This window comes from Rhinolophus ferrumequinum, chromosome 14, assembly GCF_004115265.2.
Source record: "Rhinolophus ferrumequinum isolate MPI-CBG mRhiFer1 chromosome 14, mRhiFer1_v1.p, whole genome shotgun sequence".
In the NCBI taxonomy this organism is placed as follows: Eukaryota; Metazoa; Chordata; class Mammalia; order Chiroptera; family Rhinolophidae; genus Rhinolophus; species Rhinolophus ferrumequinum.
Window position 1 is genome coordinate 9,018,522 of NC_046297.1, and position 21,204 is coordinate 9,039,725.

Here is a 21,204-nt window from a genome sequence, read left to right on the forward strand (position 1 = left end):
GTAGCAAATGCTAGAAGAGGTGGACTTCACATTTACCAATGGGGAAACCAGCCACGTGATGTATTTCTGCCTGGTTGCCTCCAGAAACTTCGGACAAGAGAAGGCTGACCAAAACAAAAACTCACCAAGAATCAGTTTTGCTCATAGCACCCAAGTATTAATAACTTGTCAGATAACCAGTTCTAAATTGGCAGGCACACATTTCAAAAAAAACAACGAAAAACTGGCGGGTATGTTACGAGAATTATGCCAGTCAGGAAGCAGAACTCTGTCTTCTGAGATAGCACTAAATAAAATACTCTGTCTAATCGAAGGAGAAACACAATTCTGAGGCGTCCACTTTCAAGACATACAAGTAATTGACTTTCATATTAAATTTTGACAAATCATCCGTGATGGTGTGTATGTAGGAGCAGAGTCTTCCCACGTGTGCTAGATCTCTGTCCGGAGAACCCACACCATTCTGCTCTTTCATTTACAAAGTATTTTACCTCTGTGTGGATTATAATTCTTTGTTATGAAAAAAATCACCGCGGCAGAAGTAGGTCTGAGTGTTATTGGGTGATGGTGTATTTATAAACAAAATATGTACTCCATCATTATTGTGGCAAAAATTCAAGCTGGTTTATGGAAACCTACAGTAAGATCTTTCTTTCAAAGCGTTGATGCAAAAAGTGCCAAATTTATTTTACTAGGTAGTAACTATATACTCATTCCATAGAGTTACAGAGAAGTCTTTCCTTCTAGACGAGCATTAACATGTGGATGAGTGTAGTGACGTTGTCTTTCTTGCTACGTTGGCTTGCCCTGTAGTTTGGACGTCACTTACTACTCATCAGCATTTATGTTCTTCAGCCTCTCTGTAAGTCATGCCATTCTTGAACCTTAAAAGGCGAGGTCCTGCTAAGTCTGCTTACCTTTTAAGAGACCTCAGTTCAAAATGTCCTCTACAGCTCTCCCACTTAGAGCTGGAGCTCCATGAAGACGCTCGGGAGGCTTTGTGTGTCAGAGGGTTCACGTACGCATTGGACAGAAGCACAGACCTAATGGGAAAAGCGTGTAAAATGGGCACCATGACCTGGCATTCCTCATTTTGTAAGATGTCACAGCCCCGGGCAAGTTTGGGCTTTAAAAATCCTGTGTGAACATCATATGTTTTAAAGAGATTTTGGTGAGGCCATCTCTGGAACAACCATGATGACCTAGGTCAACCCTGGAGCCACCCGGGCAAACCCCAGGCATGGAGTTCGCTTCCGAGATTGAACCTTGGTGCTTGGAGCTGGCTGGACATTGCGTTCAATTTTCTACTTGTTTTTTCGGGAGGCAATGGTTAATGCAATGGTTAAGTAGCCAGGCTCTAGAGACCTGCAGTCTCTACCTGCAGTCAAATTCTAGTATTGCTACTTACTATTCATATGACCTTGGCTGACTTTGATGACTTCTGCATGGTTCAGCCTTTTCACCTCTAATGTAAAGACATAAGAATCCCCATTGCATATGCTTTTGGTGGAGATTAGGTGAGAGCATGCCTGTTAGGTGCTAGACCAGTGCCAGTGTATGTACAGTGTAGCCATGTACAGTGGTTGCAAGCAGACAGTACCAAGATGGGAGTATTAAAACCAAAATCAGGGACAAAAGCTAGATGATGAAAGAGTTGGTTCAGGACAACCTCAGACAGAGGGTGAATGTACTAAGGAACAAGCCTGAGCCGGGGCATTCCTTCAAAGTCCATGAGCAAAACTGAGGTCAGAGCCAACGGGAAAGTAGCACAGGCCTAAGGTGGTCTCATGAAAAAAAGTTTATCCTGTGCAGTAATCAAACACATGGAGATTCATATAACAGTGCAGTATTGTAGAGGGACAGTAATAACTTAGGATGACTAAAACCTGTTTCGACAATTGTGGGAAAACAGGTTTAGTCACATACTGCTCATAGACATATAAATTGGTATCTTTTTTTTTCAGGGGACCTAATTGACAAAATAAGCTAAAAGTCATTAACCATGCATACCCTAAATTACTCTCTGATTGGACTTTTAGATCTTTACCCGACTGAAAGGCAACTTAAATGTACAACAGGAAGAGCCTGAATGAATTGAGACCATGCGTGCACTCTCTTACCAATACTCAAGTTGAAAATCATTCAGCAGTTGACCGATAAATCCACATGTGTCTTTGTACTGTCTCAGTGACTGTTGTATTAATTGAGCTCTGTAGAAAGGAATCTTCTTTATTCATGAAGGAAAGTCAACTCAGGCTTTACTATAGAATAAGGGAGCCTGAACCCTGCATGAGTTCTTATGCTGTGATGTAATGCCTTCCTTTGGTGTTGAGAGAGCATGTTTGTTGCTTTATAATATTGCTATTGGCAAGCCCATTACTGCTGTATAATAATAATACTGAAGTAATGCTGTTTCTTGGTTTCTTAAAATGAGTGTAGAATTTAGTCATAACATGTAAGTTATTCTTTAAATAAGAATTGCGTATGGTCTTTATGCAGCTAGTAAAAAGTCAGAAATCAATAATAACATGATATTTCACTTATCACATCGGCAAATATTTCTGTAACTTTCTTGAGATATAATTGAAGTATAATAAACTGTAGCTAATGTGTACATTTGGATGAGTTTTGGCATATGAACTGCATTTCTGACACCAAATGTATGGAGATTTTTCCCCCCCCAAAACCAACCAGTCCTCCAACTTTCCAGACGCCAAGCGGGTGTCCTACAATTCAGTTCAATTCTGACACTACCAGAAGACTGCCCCATGGCAGATGGCAGTGATAAGTCTCACATTGCCACCTGTACTCTGACCAACCAGCTATAAATTCAGGGCGTCCTCACAACTCTCTCAGGTGTGATAATTTGCGAGAGTGGCTCCCAGAACTCAGGAAGGTACTTAACTTGCTCTCACTCGTTGTTATTAAGGACATAAAATGAACAGGAGATGAAGAGGTAAACAGGGTGGGTTCTAGAAAGATCAGGAACATAGATGCTTCTGTCCCTGTGGAATGGGAATGCACGAATCCTGGCACGTGGATATGCTGGAAACTCAGAAGCTCGGCACCCCCATCATTCAGGGTATTTTACGGAGGCCCCCATTGCATGGGCATGATGGATTCAGTCATTGGCCTTTGCGATTTAACTCAAATCTCCAGTGGCTGGCACCTCCCCAGAGTTCAGGGGGTGGGGCTGAAAGTACCTTTTTTCCTATTTTGGTTTGGATATTATTATTTGCCACTTATATACAGTCACAGCAGTGCAAAGGCTTTTTCATAATATCCAATATGAAAAAAATAGAGGAAAAGGCACTTTCATATGTTAACATGGGAATGAGATATTGGTACAACTTTTTTGGAGTTGTCAGAAACCCTAAAATGCATATTCTTTGGACTAGCAATTCTGCTTCTAATTTAAGGAAATAAATTTTCGTGGGAACAAGGATTTAATTACAAAAATGTTCATCACTGTGTTATAATTGCACAAAATTGGAGACAGATTAGATGTCCAGCAATATAGCATTGTTTAAGGAAGCGATTCATGTAATGAAATATTATAATTTTAAAACTAGTACTAGAAGTATATTGTTTTGTAAACACAACAGGCTCCTAGGGAATTCCTATGTCCTAACTTATTATTTCAAGGTAGCAAAAAAGTTTCATAGAGAAAAAAAAGACTAAAATCCTATCTTCAAAGCAAAATGTGAAGTAGTTTGCTCTGGCTAGTGAGATTTATCTGTATTTTTTGTAATGCATATGTTTTCTTTAAAATTTTTTTTATTGAAATTCTTCCTGATTATAAAACTAACACAAAGGCATAAAGTCAATCCATAAAATAGGATTGATATATACTAGTTTAAGCTATAGAAACTACTTTAAAAGAACAGTAGCTCTTTTATGTTTTAATGTCATCAGGATAAAGTCCCCTGGAGTTTGGCCCCTGCCTACCTCCACCTTCACCTTTGCACTTACCGACTCCCTCCCCATGCTCCAGTGGTAAGGAACTGCCTGAGGTTTCCTGGAATACACTCTGCTGGTCCCTGCTGTTCCTCATGCCGGCATCTGCCTTCAGGTCTCTTCTTTCCTGGCTGAATTCTTCTCATCCCTTGAAATTTGCTGTCAGTGTTATCTCCAAGAACGGGTCCAGAGATCCATTTCCTGAGCTCTCTGGACCCGTGTCTACTGAGGCTCCAACCACACTATGTTGTCCCTTTTCATTTTCATCTCCCGATAGACTGCATGACTTCAGGTCAGGACAGTGCCTGGAACCTAGTAGTAGGACTGTGTGTGTGTGTGTGTGAGTGTGTGTGTGTGTGCACGCGATTTAATCTGCGTATTTCCCAGATTTATCGATCATGGAATCCTTTGGGGATTGTGTTATACAACACATTTTGGAAAATGGACACTCGGGGGTTAGCAGCAACGAAACCTGCTAGCGATTGTTAAGTTGCCCAGACAAGAAACATTGAGGTGTTGCCCACTTCAGATTGAAAGACACACACACACACACACACACACACACTGAAAGTAAAGGCATGGACAAGGCTATTTCATGCAAATGGAATTGAAAGAAAAAAATCTGGGGTAGCAATACTTATATCAGACAAAATAGACTTTAAAACAAAGGCTAGAACAAGGGACAAAGAAGGACATTTCATAATGATAAACAGATCAATCCAAAAAGATGTCTTATAAACATCTACACACCCAAGAGAGGAGCACCTAAATGTATAAAGCAAATATTGATGGACATAAAGGGAGAAATTGACAGTAATACAATAATAGTAGAGACTTTAACACCTCATTGACATCAATGGACAGATCTTCCAGACAGAAAATTAAAAAGGAAACAGCAGCCTTAAATGACACATTAGATTAGATGGATTTAATTGATATTTTTAGAACATATCACCCTCAATCAGCAGACTATATATTCTTTTCAAGCGCACATGGAACATTTTTCAGCATAGACCATATGTTAGGCCACAAAACAAGTCGCAATAAATTCAAGATTGAAATCATAGCAAGTATCTCTGATGACAGTTGTACAAAAATAGAAATCAATTACGAGAAGAAAACTGAAAAATACATGAACACATACAGGTTAAATAACATGCTACTAAACAATGAATGGGTCAACAATGAGATCAAGGAAGAAATCAAAAGATACCTTGAGACAAATGAAAATGAAAACACAACAACCCAAAATCTATGGGACACAGCCAGAGCAGTCTAAAAGGGAAATTCAAAACGATACAGGCCTACCTCAAGAAACAAGAAAAATCTCAAATAATCTAACCTTATACCTAAAGGAACACGAAAAAGAACAAAGCCCAAAGTGAGTAGATGGAAGGAAATAACGAACATCAGAGCTGAAATAGAGTCTAAAAAAACAATACAACAGAGGAATGAAACCAAGAGCTGGTTCTTTGAAAAGATAAGCAGAATTGATAAACTTCTAATCAGACTCATCAAGAAAAAAAGAGAAAGGACCCAAATAAATAAAATTAGACGGGAAAGGGAGAAGTGACAACTGACCCCACAAAAATGCAAAGGATTATAAGAAAATACTATGAAGAATTACATGCCAACAAATTGGTCTACCTGGAAGCAATGGATAAATTCCTAGAATCATACAGTCTGCTAAGATTGAATCAAGAAGAAACAAAATCTGAATGGACCGAATAACTACTGGCAAAAATCTAATCAGTAATCAAAAAACGCTCAACAAACAAAAGTCCTGGACCAGATGGCTTCACAGCTGAATTTTACCAAACATTCAAAGAAGAATTAACACCTATTCTTGTCAGGCTATTCCAAAAAATTGAAGAGGTGAAGCTCCCAAACTCACTCTTTTGAGGCCAACATTACCCTGATTCTAAAACCAGACAAAGACATTACAGAAAAATAAAATTACGACCCAATATCCCTGATGAACATAGATGCAAAAATCCTCAACAAAACATTAGCAAAGTGAATTCAGCAATACATTAAAAAGATTGTACACCATGATCAAACGGGATTTATTCCTGGGATGCAAAGTTGATTCAATATCCACAAATCAATTGACATGATACACTATACAAACAAAATAAAGGATAAAAATCATATGATCATATCAATAGATGCAGAAAAAGTATTTGACAAAATCCATCATCCATTTATGATAAAAACTCTCAGTAAAGTGGGAATAGAGGGAATATACTTCAACATAATACAGGGCCTATATGACAAACCCAAAGCTAACATTATATTCAACAGTGAAAGTCTGAAAGTTTTCCTGAAGATCAGGAACAGGACAAGGATGTCCACTTTTACCTAGCCATAGCAGTCCTAGCCATAGCAGTCAGGCAAGAAAAAGAAATAAAAGGCATCCAAATTGGAACGGAAGAGGTAAAACTGTCATTATTTGCAGATGACATGGCATTATAAAGAACCCAGAAATAAATACATGCATATATGGTCAATTAATCTATGACAAAGGAGACAAGAATATGCAGTGGGGTAAAGACAGTCTCTTCAATAAATGCTATTGGGAAACTGGACAGATACATGCAAAAGAATAAAACTAGACCACTTTCTTACCCCATATACAAAAATAAACTCAGAATGGATTAAAGACTTAAATGTACGATCCAAAATTATAAGGCTCTTGGAAGAAAGCTTAGGCAGTAAACTCTTTGACATCGCCCTTAGTAATATTATTTTGGGTATGTCTCCTTGGGTAAGGGAAACAAAAGAAAAAAATAACCAAATGGGACAACATCAAACTGAAGAGTTTTTGCAGGGTGGAGGAAACCATCAAGAAAATGAAAAAACTTACTGAATGGAGAGGATACTCGCCAATGATACATCTGATAAGAGGTTAATATCTAAAGTATATAAGGAACTCATACAACTTAACACCAAAAAAAGCAATCCAATTAAAAACGGGCAAAGGGGCTGAATAGACAGTTTTCCACAGAGGACAGATATAAGCATGGCCAATAGACATATGAAAAGATGCTCAACATCACTAATCATCAGGAAAATGCAAATTAAAACCACAATGAGATACCACCTCACACCTGTCAGAATGGCTACCAGCAATAAGTCAACAAACAACAGTGTTTGCGAGGCTGTGGAGAAAAGGGGACCCGCATGCACTGCTGGTGGGATTGCAAATTGGTGCAGCCACTGTGGAAAACAGTATGGAGATTCCTCAAAAAATTAAAAATAGAACTACCATGTGACCCAGCAATTTCACTTATTGGTACTTATCCAAAGAAATTCAGAACACTAATTTTAAAAAGATATATGCACCCCTATGTTCATTGCAGTGCTATTTACAATAGTCAAGGTATGGAAGCAACCTAGTGCCCATCGATAAGACGATTGGATAAAGAAATAGTAGTTCATATATACAAAGGAATATTACACAGCCATAAAAAGAATGAAATCTTGTCATTTGCAACAACATGGATGGAACTAGAGAGAAGCGAAATACTAAGCGAAATAAGTCAGAGAAAGTCAAATACCATGATTTCACTTACATGTGGAATCTATGAAACAAAATAAATGAACAGATAAACTCATGGATAGAGAACATTTTGATGGTTGCAAGATGGGAGGGGCGTTGGGGGGGGGTGGAAAAAAGGAAGGGATTAAGAAGTACAAATTGCCAGTTTTAGAAATAGTTATGAGGATATAAAGTACAACATAGGGAATATAGCTAATAATATTGTAATACTGTGTATTGAGTACCAGTATTATAATATTAGTAATATTGTAATACTGTGTCACGTGAGTACCAGACTTATTGGGGTGATCGCTTCCAAGTTATATAAATGTCTAATCAGTGTTGTACACCTGAAACTAATACTGTGTGTCAACTGTAATTAAGCAATTAAAAATATATTTTAAAAAACAACATTGAGGTCTTGAATCAGAATTTAATGGCAGAAGAAACTGAAACTAATAATAATAATAAAAAGAATGTAAAGGCAGTGGAGGGCAGGGAAGAGCAAGGGAGTTAAGTTGTGTCTTTCAGATCACATTCTCCAAAAGTGGTAATTTATCAATAATTTTAAAAGACAATATGACTTGTGAATTGTTACTATCTGATCAAAGACATTAGAATTAGCAATGTGAAATATGGTTTGAAACATCTCTGAGACAAATAGTAGTCAAAGAAATTGCTTCTCATATAGAGGGTGCCAAAAAAATCTGTACACATTTTAAGAAAGGAAAACTGTATTAAAATTGTAATACTCAATATATACCGATAACAAAAGATGACTACAAGTCACATTTGACTTCTGCAATGACAAGAGGTGCTCAAAGTGGTTCCCATCAGCGTCCAGACACTTCTGATGATGGCGAACTACTGCTTGAGCAACGTTGACCAAAGTGTCCACTTGTATACATTTTCTTGACACCCCCGGTATATTTACAACCCCGCCAACTGATAGCACAGCCCCAGGCTCACTCCTCTTGATACCAGGACCTGTCCCTGGCCTGGCTTGAACTGTGATGCACTTGAGAATGAAGGGACAAATTCTAGACTGGACATGGTAACTTCATGTTTGTGGGTAAATCAAAGATGGCTGCCAGGAGTCTACATCGGGCAACTGAGCAGATAGATGGTGGTACCATCAAGAGATAAGCAACATAGGTGATAGCGCTAGTTTGGGGAAGAGGGTCCTCTGTCACTTTTTGATGTCATCGTAAGTTCGAGTTGTCTGTGGACGTTATCACGAGGAGGAGAGCACCAGTAGGCCGTTGGGTATACAGTGTGTAGCTCAGATGATTTCGACCGATCCAGCCTTCATTTTACTTGCTGTGTCTCAGCTGCTGCACGTGTTAGGGGTTTCCCGTCTCTTTTGTGTGCTCATATGATACTAAATTGCAGGGTGTATACACCACACGTTCCTAATCTGATTCCCCAGTGCATTTCCGCTCATCAGTTACCCTTCCCCCTCCACAGGTTCCCTACCATATATAAGTTCCACTGAAATCACTTCTGTGGATTTTTTTTAAACTTCTGATTTTAGGGATATTGACACATACATTATTTACCTCTAAACGGAGCCTCCAATTGCCTCTGCAAGTATGCGGAAGATGCTGGATGGACAATGTTTCTCATTGCTTTGTTACCATTCCAAGGGATCACTGAGTTAATCATTAATGCTATAGTATGTTTCTATTTCAATTATTTTAAGAGTAATAACAGTGTTCATTCATTTTATTTATAGCTCCGAAAGGAATTCTTCATTTGTCTCCTGATGTTTATCAAGAGATGGAAGCCAGCCGCCACAAAGTAATCTCTGGCACTACCCTAGGCTATTTGTCACCCAAAGATATGAACCAACCCTCCAGCTCTTTCTTCAGTATATCTCCCACATCGAATAGCTCAGCTACAATTGCCAGGGAACTCCTCATGAATGGAACGTCTCCTACAGCTGAAGCCATAGGTTTAAAAGGAAGTTCTCCTACTCCCCCTTGTTCTCCAGTACAACCTTCAAAACAGCTGGAATATTTAGCAAGGATTCAAGGCTTCCAGGTATGAATTAAAAGCAAAAACAAAGACAAGAAAACAAAATACTTCATTAGCCCCAAATCCTTCATCTCTATCCATCAGAAAGCTCATTCTTGCCTGCTAGTGTGACCCACATGCCACTTACCTTGTAAATTACTAGGCACACACAAGACAGAAAAAACAGAGCCATATGCAAAGGCCTCATTTTCTTTTATTTTCATTCTATCCAGTAATTCTTTTGCTACCTGGCCCTGCTCCATTTTCCTTCCTCCACTTCCTCCTTTTTCTTTCCTTTTTAACATTTGTCATTCTCCGTTCTGCATTCTGGTTGGTTTTGATTGGGTGTTATCTATCTCCTCACTCTGTCTTCCACCAACAAAAACTCAGCCTTGATACATTTGGTATTAGTATTGACCACTAAGAAGTTCTCCCCCCTTTTACAGTAAGATTGAGCTTTTCTACTAATGGTTTTACTTTCATGTGGTTTGGAATTGTATTGCTGGTGATGATTTGCGTATACCATTAAGGTATAACATCCCAGAAGTCCTTCATCTTAGGAATTAATTAAACATGATATCAAAACAGTAATGAAATGCTTCCCTGTTGTTTGAGGCATAATAACATGTATTTGTTTTACTGGATCATATTTTGAACCATCTAGGGTAGCATCTGCCTCAGGTGGTACCAAGAATTCGATTTCAATGGGCAGTCTAAACTAGCTTCCAGTTCCACCTAACTTGTGTGTGTATGAATTTGGGGATGGAAACTTTTTTCCTATTTATTCTTTGTTGCACTTTGGAAAAACAAAACAAAAAAACCACCCCAACAATTCCTTATGGATAGAACTTTTCAAAGAATCGTTAACTCTAGGAAGTGGAAATGCCTGTGTTCTGATTTCGTGGTTGCCTTGAAAATCATGCACTGAGCTGTAACTGCTAACTTGAGAGACAAGCGTACTTGTTGTGTGGGAGTGTTTTGCTCCCTCAGATTTCACTGTTTTCATCCCCTTTTTCATCTCAGTCTTATTCCTTAAGACCCCAAACTGTAATTTCCTCTAGAAATGCTCTAGGAGATCTGTATTATGTAGAATAATCATGTATTTATAAACATTTTACAAATTTAGATACAAAATAAGGAAGAAGATCATGTGTTTGTGGGAGGGGGGGATTTTGCATGATTTTTTTCTTTTTCGCAGAACACGGTTCTTTTTCACAGAACACAGATATATTGCCAGGTAGTCATTCATGTTTTTAATTAGACTTTAATATGAAATTAAAGAAACTGTTACCAATTATTGGCTCTGTCATCTGAATTTTTAAACACTTAAAGTTAAAATTTTAGAATTTGATTTTGTTGTTTAAGACTGACAATAAATCACTGTTCAAAATAAAAAGACCTCGATTCATACAATTAAAGTACTGGAAAAAAACTAATTTTTAGGTCTATCTATAATCTGAACTAGAAATAAACTGGGATGAAAAGAAATTCACTGCTTATTTACAAATCTAGTCATATAGAAACAGCTGAAAGTGACACTGCATTTTTATAGAAACGGCACACATTGCATTAAAAGTGTCTTGTTTTTTTTTTTGCTTGGAGATGTTATTATGGTAGATGTAATTTTGCTGCCAGAAGAACTACTTAATTTTTTTATTTGTATTTATTTGTTCATTCTTGTCGCTCACAGCAGTTATAATTTTAACGTACCTTTAGTCAAAAGGTAGAGTCTGTTTTCCCCATTATTGGGCTGACTGCTTAGACCTTTTTTTAAAGCTTGTGTGGAGATAATATACATTATTTATAGGCAAGTTAAACATTTCCAAATTCGTGTACTGTGATTTTTACATACTAATGGACATAAACAGGTGGTTTTAAAACATTACTGTGCTTCTTTGATCGAATGAGCTTGATATTTATATGAAATATTGTCTCGGACGGATTGCCACAGGCAGCTGAGCTGCAGACAGAATCTGTAGGAAATGCCTTGGTGTCAGGTGCATGATACATCTGCATAATGTCACAGTAGAAGGTTCTTTGTGGGGAAGAGTTTTAAAGCCTGTTTCTCTATGGGTAACTTTCTCAGGTATATTTACCTGGTAGAAAAACACAGACTGTTTCTATTTCTTAAATGTTTTAATTGGACTGTAGTTTAGAAATTATAGGGCCAGGTTTCTATGAATCATATGCTATTCTGTTACTTTATTTCTGGAATTTAAAAACAATGATTCTTTTTCTGTGTTCCTAGGTTAGTACTTTTTATTTTGTTATTGTACACTGAATAGATGTTATTGCTTATTGAATATTGTATAAACCCTTCCTTGGCCTTCTTGGCCATTGAAATTTGATTTAAGCTTACCAGAGCCATTGTATGTGACAGCTGTATTGTATTACAAAGTAAAATTATATTAGTGTACTGAAAACTTAAGTTGTTTTAACTTTTAATATTTTTCATTACCCAGTCTTTAATTAAAATTTATAAATTACAGAAAGCATATTTGCTCACCAGAATGTAGGTATTAAACTCCCATTCTTTTGCTTAAATCTATAAAATAATTTAAATTATTATACCATTAAAGTTATTAATAAAGCTGACTTCACAGAGCAGAATATGACTGAACACTTACACATTTTTGATAATTCTTTTATCCTTGCTCGGGCTCACCTAACGTTTTATCACATTTTAGAAGCAAGCTTTTGGATCTCTCTCATAAGTGAATATGTGTTTCTTTGAAGTTTTATTGAGTACATTTTAATTATCCTCTTTTAAAACCTGAATATTCTTAATGATTGTTCTACTATTTTTTAGAAAATGTAGTTTTATGTTAATAGTTATGTGAATGTCAGACTTTATGTTTCGGTCAGTAAGCTTCTATTATTTCTATGCGTTTCATAAAAACTCATTTGAAATTATAGTCATACCATAGTGTTTCAGGGCTTTTGGTTGTGTATCTTGATACTCTAATCATAATGCCAAAATGTTTCAAAATCATTCAGCTTTTTAGAGAAAATTATTTTGGGAGAGACATTGGAGCAGAAGTAGGAGACTTTTTTGTTATAATTTACGTTATTCAGTTTTTACTGAATCTGTAATGTGATTTTCCATACTAATTATATTAGAAATCTCTGTATAATTAAATATAAGCAGTTTCTTTGTTTAAATGAGTCATTAAAAATGATTAGATTGGAAATGGAAATGAATTACGGTTGTCCCTTGGTATCCCCGGGGGATTGGTTCCAGGATCCTCGTGGATACCAAAATATGGATGGTCAGGTCCCTTATATAAAATGGTAGTATTTGCTTATCACCTATGCACATCCTCCTGTATACTTCGAATCATTTCTAGACAGAATATTACAATATCTGATACAATGTAAGTGCTATATAAATAATTATACTGTGTTGTTTAGGGACTAATGACAAGATAAAACAGTCTGTACATGTTCAATACAGATGCCACCGTCGTAAGCCTGACCACGTAGTACCCGTCAGCAACAACATAACATTTTTTTCCCCCAAAATATTTTCGATCCCTGGTTGTTTGGAACCGCCAACCCGGAACCCGTGGATATGGAGGGCTGAATGTATTTTAGTAAGTTATCCTTTCTAGATGGATTTAATTTCAGTTTGCTGTTCTGTGCCCCTTCTAGAGATCATCATCCTTTGAGCATCCTTTGAAACCTTCAAAGTAAAATATGATAAGCTAAGTTTGTGTTACTGACATAAAGAATATAAAAAGCACTTAGTTGGTGTCTTCGTTAAGCCACGATTAGTTTATTTTACTTATTTAAGGCGCCTTTTAGAGGGGCTTTTCATTATGGAGAATTGTAAATGTTGGTCCCAGTTCCAGCAAGTGAGAATGACAGCAGGAGTCTTTGAAACATCTCCTTAAAAACTTTATTTTCAAATACAAATTCAAACTTATTCAAATTCAAATACAGTTTCAACTGTTACATCTTCTTTTGTGAAGTTTAATATGTTATAGCAGTTTTCTTTTATAGTTACAGACTCCTTTTAAGTATTTATTTTTAATATATGATGTGTAACATATTTTAATGATATGACCTTAATAGAGATTATATTAAGATAGTGGGCGGAGGAGCTGTTTAATCTGCAAATCAGCCTTTTTCCTTTCACTTTTTTCTTACCTTCCTATATCTCACTTTTTGTAATCCATGTATTTATCATCAAATTGGCTATTTGCAGCACTTTTTTTTTTTTTTTTGAAGAATTAGGGATTCATTTTTATTTTCCGGACCATGATAAGTAAAACTTTGTAGATTTCTAATAGGAGAATGTGAAGAAAGAAGTGTTCATATACATATATACTACCCACCTAGAAAAGTTTTTCCCCCCATTTTTAATTTGTCCTTGAAACTTAACTTGCCGTGTCACTTCTGAGCCCAAATTTTCCCTGCTTTGTTATATAAATGGTTGCATAAAGTGGTAAGAAATTACTCAAAGTGCAATGAGCAACACATTTGTAGGTTTGGCATGGAGTCATCAGATTCTGCTTGATTTGCAGTCACTCCGTAAACATCCTCCTTGGATTTGGCCTCTTCTACTTTCCAAAGACCTTGGAGAGTATGGGTTATTGAAGGTTTGTTCTTCCTATAGTGACCCTTAGACTCGTTTGTTATTCAAATGGGCAGCCCACGTTCATGCAAACTGTCTTATTATCTGTCGTATCTTTATACCTGGATAAACTGGGCCAAACCCCCAAGGGGATGAAAACTACCTGTCACATAACTGTACTTCTGTAAAAACCAGTGGGATTATAACAGATCAACTCATCTTGCTAAAATTTCCAACTCTAAAGAGAAAAATATTAAAATGAAGAACATGAAAATGAAAAACATTTGAATGAAGAAATCCTGATGCATATAAAAACATATTGTGATGAGTAACAGTAATACAGGTAAGCGGCAAGCAGGCCTTGAGTAAAACAGTCTATTATTACTGCATAAGCTATTCAGGACTAACTGCACCCGAAATCACTGAAGAGGTTAATCCTGGAACTCAGAAGGACAAAGACACTCATGCTGAGCCTTGGCCCCAGCACATACATAATAAGACACATAGGATATTTCAAAGAAAATGTAATCTATAAACCTAGAAAGAGCTGTTCCTACCACAGTGACCGATGTAGATCTGAAATGAGCTACTGTGGTACAGAAAAAAATGGCTGTCATTATGTGTCCTTCCAAGCAGAAATATCTGTAGCTTTTTGTGTTTGTATCAAAATAGAGTTCAACGCAATATGAGAATTCTATTTGGAATTATTTGAAAATCAAGTCTTTGAAGAAAAATAAATTATTTCTCATCTAAAGGTGAATTACTTTTCCTTTCGGTAGAAAAAGTTGGCAGTGATGTAATTTTTACTTAGTGATAAGAGATTAATTGTAGTGTCTTCATGTCAGACTAGTATCGATACCTATGCTTGTTCTAGGTCATGTTGAAATGATCTATTTGCCTCTTTCCAGCATTTTTTATTATTATTTTTTCTTTTTGCTCTTCCGACAGGATGTTTTCTGCTATCTTGTCTTCCAAATTGCTGGTTCGATCCTTTGTTTCATCTAGTCTGGTGGTAGTTCCTTCTAGTGCATTCTTCATTTCTAATTATTGTATTCTTCACTTCTGACTGGTTCGTTTTTATGGTTTCTATATCCTTTTTTATGCTTATCTCTTTGTTGAAGTTCTCACTAAGTTCGGTTAGCATCCTTATAACCATTGTTTTGAATTCTGTCTCTGGTTGGTTGCTTGCCTCCATTTCATTTAGTTCTTTTTCTGGAGTTTTCTCCTATTTCATTTGGGACGTATATTTTTATTTCCTCATTTTGGCTGCCTCTCTGTGTTTATGTCTATGTATTAGGTAGATCTTCTATGTCTCCGACTCCTGGCCAGGTGGACTTATGTAGTAGGTGCCTTTTGGAGCCCTGGCACAGCCTCCCTGGTCACTTGCTCCAGGTGCTCCAGGCGTGTCCCTTGGTGGGTTGTGTGTGCCCTCCTGTTATAGTTGAGCCTTGGTAGCTATTAGCACATTGGTGAATGGGATTGACCCTCGGGTTGATTGGCTGTGGGGTTTGGCCTCATCCACAGTTTAAATGCTGCTGTGCAGGGGGCTTACCCCACTGAGTGGGATTCACCCCAGTGGGCTCTGGTTCCTGTTGAGACTGCCCTTCATGTGTGCCGTTTGTGGGTCTAATTGGGTGGTGCTCTGCTGTGGTCTGAAGCCAACCTCCAAGTATGTTTGTTCTGGGACCTATTGGAAGGGGCTCCAATGCAAGCTCAGGTCACCCACTTGCCTGTGCCTGGCTGGGGACTACCTGGTAAATAGATCTGCTGTTGTTTGCTGCCTGTGCTAAATTTGGAGTTGCATGGGAGACACAATGCTGTGAACTGAGGACATCTGCTACCAGTACCGGCTCTTGGGTAGCTCTGCTAAAAAGCCAGGACACACTGAGGCCTGCTGCCACCTGCTGACTCCCTTAAGGCTCAGCCACTGATAAAGCCTCATGTGGTATGCATGCTGGGTGAGGTAGAGTCTCAGGGAGTCACCAGAATGGGAAGGTTGTGGTCACCAGGTTAATGCAGGTTTTGGTTGGGTGCCAGTGCTGAGCCTAGAGCTACTCAACAAAAGTTTCAGAGCACACTAATGCCAGTTGCTGCTCACCTGGGGCCAGTGAACTCAGCTTTTCCAAGGTAGAGTGAAATGCAGGTGGAGCTTTCTGCTCCCGAGAAAGTACCTCAGGTGTTATGGGAGTTGGGTGGGGCGGGTCTCAATGAGTCAGCAGGGTGGAGTGAGCACAGCCCACCAGACCAATCAGATACAAATTTAGCCATGTGGGGGTGGGCCCAACACAGGAAAGATGGCGCCTGCCTGCCGGCAACAGGGAAGGAGGACCTCACACAGTTTATATGGTGACAGCCCTCCAGCTCTTGTCCTAAAGCTACACACCTCAGTCTGCCCCTCATATGCCTCTGACGCCCCCTGAGTCACTGTCCCTCCGCTGGAGCACCAGGTGAGTGCCTGCGAGTGAGCCCTTTAAGAGGACCCTGTTGTTTCCCACAGCCTTCCATCCCACCCGGACGGTCGGAATCCCCACTGTTTTCCACAGCCAGATGTTGTGGGGGCTCCTCTTCCCGGCACTAGTATTCTGGGGAGTGTGGTGTGAGGCTGGGGTCCCTCTCTCCTCTCGGGGGAACCTTCAGGGCTGCGATATCCCTCCTGATTCTCAACCGCCAAACGGAAGTTTGGGGCCTCTTTCGCGTCTCCGCCCCTCCTACTAGTCTGGATGCGGCCTCTTCTTTATATCCTTAATTATGAAACTTCTGTTCCGCTAGACTTCAGATGGTTCTCCAGGTTGATTGTTCTGTAATTTAGGTGTAATTTTAGTGTGTTCACGGAAGGAAGGAGGCAGTGTTTATTCTGCCATCTTGCAGCTACTGTAATTACATTTTAAATACAAATAAGTGTGTTTTAAAACCTGTAATTCCTGAGTAGAAAGCAACATATGCCAGTATTTTTGTTTAAAAAAAAAGTTAAATACCATTATGAATTAAACCAGTAGATAATGAAAAGATTTGTAAGGTCTTGTCTTTGTTACCCAGTTTTTGAAATGATATTCAATACAGTAGAATTCAGTTATGTGAAAAGCAGTAGAGTTGGTTGGTAGAAGATTTTGCATTGGTTTAACTTTGGTGGTGTACTGACTGCCTATGGAAATGTACTTTTCCTTTGACCTTGGACAAGTTTTTCTCGTTAAAAAGGTTTTACTTTGCAAAGCTCTGTAGATTTTAATGTGGCTTCTTTTACATATATAAGTGGACGTATGTGAGTATTTTAGAATGAGTGCATACTACAAAAAAGGAAGCTCCTTTTCTGATACATATGAAATTGACTGTTAAAATCACGTAGTGCTTTATTTTGATGAAAAGATAGAACTGAAATAACTACGTGTGTGTCTGTATATAATTTATGTCTTAATGAGCTGCTTCCTTCGACCATCAATGGCATACTCGTTGGAAACTGAAAAGCAGAGATCAAAAGTGTAGGGTTTTTGTCATGGACATACTCATCACTTACAATAAGAATGCAATGGTCTCCCTCAGCAGTACTGACAACACATCTGTTGTTGCATTTGTTAGACAGTTTTTATCTGTGATTTATAGTAGAAATAATTCTGTACGTCACTGCTAGATTTTGTTCACCAGATCTAGGCATGTAATTCTCAAAGCTTATCCCAAGCATAGAATTTCTAAAAGAGAGAAACGATAATTACAAGTTGAGTCTCAGTCTGTATAATGTGATTTCATTTATTCACTTATCCTTTTTGAGGCATTAATGTGACAAGCATATTGCATGGAGAGTGAAACATTACTCCTACAGCTAAAACACTGGTACATGACTGAGCATGTTAAATATATGTTTATATTTTAGTTACAAAGAGTTACAAAGGAGTTGATTTTAGTTATGAAAAGGATTGGGGGAGAAAGCTTTAGAGAAAGTCAGTGACAGACATTTACCTAATGTGATATTATTCTTTATAATTATATATCTTGTCATATCTTTTATTTTATTGTTATGCAATGTGTTATAATAGTAACAAGAATAGGTAATATTTATTTTAATGCTAACCATGAAGTAGGTATTGTTTTAAGCGTTTTTCATGGAGAAACTCATTTATTACTAATAAATTAATTCATTAGTTAATTTATATTCAAGTAGAAATCATGCAGCTTTGTACCGTTGACCATAGTTGATCCAAATAAGTAAAGATGACTTACATGTCATCAAGTGATCTAAAAAAGTAGTTAAATATTTGATACCAACTTAATCTTATGAGGGCAATACTTATCAAGCAGTAGCACTTTGTGCTTGGCCAAGAACATGCTATTTTGTGTGTTAACAAAGATTCAGGTCTTTTGTGCAGCTAGTGTGCAGACTCTGCAAGAATCAAGCGCGTTTTGATCAAGTACCTTGAGCTAGTGCTAAATGATCGCCCTTCGGCTCCTTGCTGTTTACTCCTTGCCGGGCTTCCATGCAGTAGCTACAGCGGGGTCCCTGCCACGCTGCTGTGGAGTATACCCCGCGGTTAATGAAGTTGAGGTGTGCTGACCAAACATGTCTTCTGGACACAGTGACTGTGTTAGGTATCACATAAGAGTGTACAGGCCTTTATCTTTCTTGAATGAATAATGAGCAGCGTTCTTTAAACATGGGTCTGTTTCTCACCCTCCTCATTTTTGTCCCATCGGGGGTGGCCATTAAAAACATCTGACAGAGGAGCAGATACCCACTTTCCTGCTGAGATTAGTAAAATATTTAGTAGTCCTATAACATCAAGGAACTTCAGCCCTGCAGGAAACAGTTTGATTCCACGTTTTTTGGAAGTAGGGGGTAGGGAATTTAAATTTTCATTTGGATGGCCTCATATTCTCAAATGAGCATGAAAAAAATTCGCATACCTAGCTTTTTATGTAAATTACTCTAAGGCTTGTAGTATTTTTCTTAAATTATATGACTAGTTGAAGTGATTTGTTCTCTCCTTTCAGGGAAAAGAAATCTCTAGACTGGCAAAATCAGTGTCAGAAAGCACAATTACAGCATCTTATCTGGGTTTATACAATTATAACTCAAACTAGGAAACTTATTTTAAAAGTAAAAATTATTATAGATTTGCAAGTTTTAAAGGAAGCTATATTGTTTCATTTACATAGGTTGAAATTTCTGACCCACTTTTAGTGGAATAAGTTTTGTAAATCCACGAGAAACAAAATGTCAATTTATAGTTGGTGGTGGTGTTAAAACTCCAGAATTAGTGCTACATTATAAAAAATCAAGATCTTTACATATTAGAGTACCAAGGAAAGCAAAATGATATGATTTATAAATAACAGATATTAAAATAAACATAGGAGATGACTTTTGTAATCTTTTAAAATCACCTTTATTCATTTTTCTTTAATCAAAATCAAGGTCCTATGACATTGCATATTGGAATTTTTAGGGCCACGTTTGCAGAAACACTGCTTTGTTGTAGCAGAAATATTTTTGACAGGCTTTGTTGTAGCCTGTCAATCCTGAAGATTTGTGCATTATAGAACGTAATGCAATTTTGTCACCCAAATTATTTCAGCCTACTGTTTTAAGATTCCTGGCTTCTGCTGATGCATTGAATTATAGAAAGCGTTTTTAGATTTAGAAGGATGGATTTCAAAATGTCGCTCACACATGATCTCTTTTTTTGAAATTTACAGTTTTATGAACTCTAATATTTTATGTCCAAAAAAATACATAACTGAAGAGAGCTGTATCAAACTTGTTTTTATGAGTGATTGATGAGTTTGTAAAGTGCGCCTTTCTTAAGGCTTTTAGTCTACACATGATCACTCTTTATTCAAAATTGTGTCCTCAAGCAATAGTTTCCTATATTTTTCACATATTTTTATCTGGTTTTTGGGGCAGTCTCCATGCAGTGGGGGTATAAACATGAAGTGATTTTATATTTCTTCGGTCACCACTTCGCTCCATGCTCTGTCAAATCTCCCGTTTATTTCTTGTATGCTGTCTTCAGTCAACCCCATAGTTTTCTGGTGACCTTTAGTTTTTAAAAATGTGGTCCAGTCACTGTAGAACTCCCAAGTTCATACCCCCCCCCATTGTAAGCCCATTGTTGTGTCTCAAGACACTTGGAGGAGGGAAGTTGTACATTGATGTCCTTTTCTCTTCCTCTCACTCGTGCATTTATTTACCTTGGAGTATTTGTGGTCCGTGGGGTGGGGGCTTGATCCGCCCTGAGATGTCTTCCCCCATACTCTACCTCTGCTTCATGGCCTTCCCCCTCTGGTGTTTGGAGACCTGGAGGGGGCTAGAAGAGGGAAAGGTGCCCCCCCTAGCTTGGTTTCATCCACTGCTGGTTCCCACGTAGGTGATATGCACCATTTTCTTGAGGCAGTGTTTAGTTTCTCCTAACGCCCTCTGTTCCCTCCGGGGCAGCCGTGCTTGCTTTGGGCTTTCCCAGTGGTCTACGTTCCTGACCCCCTCTGTTGGTGGGTGTCACTTTGATTGGCCTGAGTATACCCTTGGCTTCTGCTGAGACTCTCTTTCCTTACAAGGGCCATGGAGATCTGGGGAGAGCATCCCTTCACCTTTTTCTGTTTTCAGGTACAGTGCCTAGGACTCTCAGCTGTGGTCACACCCAGTCTCTACACCGTGTTTCCCCGAAAATAAGACCTAGCTGGACCATCAGCTCTACTGCGCCTTTTGGAGCAAAAATTAATATAAGACCCGGTCTTATTTTACTATACTATACTATAATATACTATAATACAATATAATATAATACCAGGTCTTATATAAGACCCGATTTTATATTAATTTTTGCTCCAAAAGACACATTAGAGCTGATGGTACAGCTAGGTCTTATTTTCGGGGAAACACGATATTTTCATTTGCTTCCAAACTGCTTATGGACATACATTAGACTCAGTCAAAAATTTTTTTAAAGGATTGTACAGGTCTCCTTTCCATGTAGGTTCTCCCACTTTCTATCGGCCATTTTCTTAGAGCTGCGCCACTCTCTAGAAATACCATATTCCTTATAACATGGACAGTCAAGGTGATTTCCTCCCAGTCACTGGATCCTCCTAGTTCCTCTGTGTATTCTTTATGTTTGAACCAGTTCTG

The 21,204-nt window shown here is 38.1% G+C and overlaps 1 protein-coding gene across 1 annotated transcript in view; it reads left to right on the forward strand.

Moving 5' to 3' along the window:
• The window catches only part of STAU2 (staufen double-stranded RNA binding protein 2), a 227,899-nt gene that overhangs the window by 107,435 nt on the left and 99,260 nt on the right, over positions 1-21,204 (forward strand). The window contains 1 exon segment of the mRNA XM_033125843.1: positions 9,234-9,541. Within this exon segment, the coding sequence (XP_032981734.1) occupies positions 9,234-9,541 (308 nt within the window).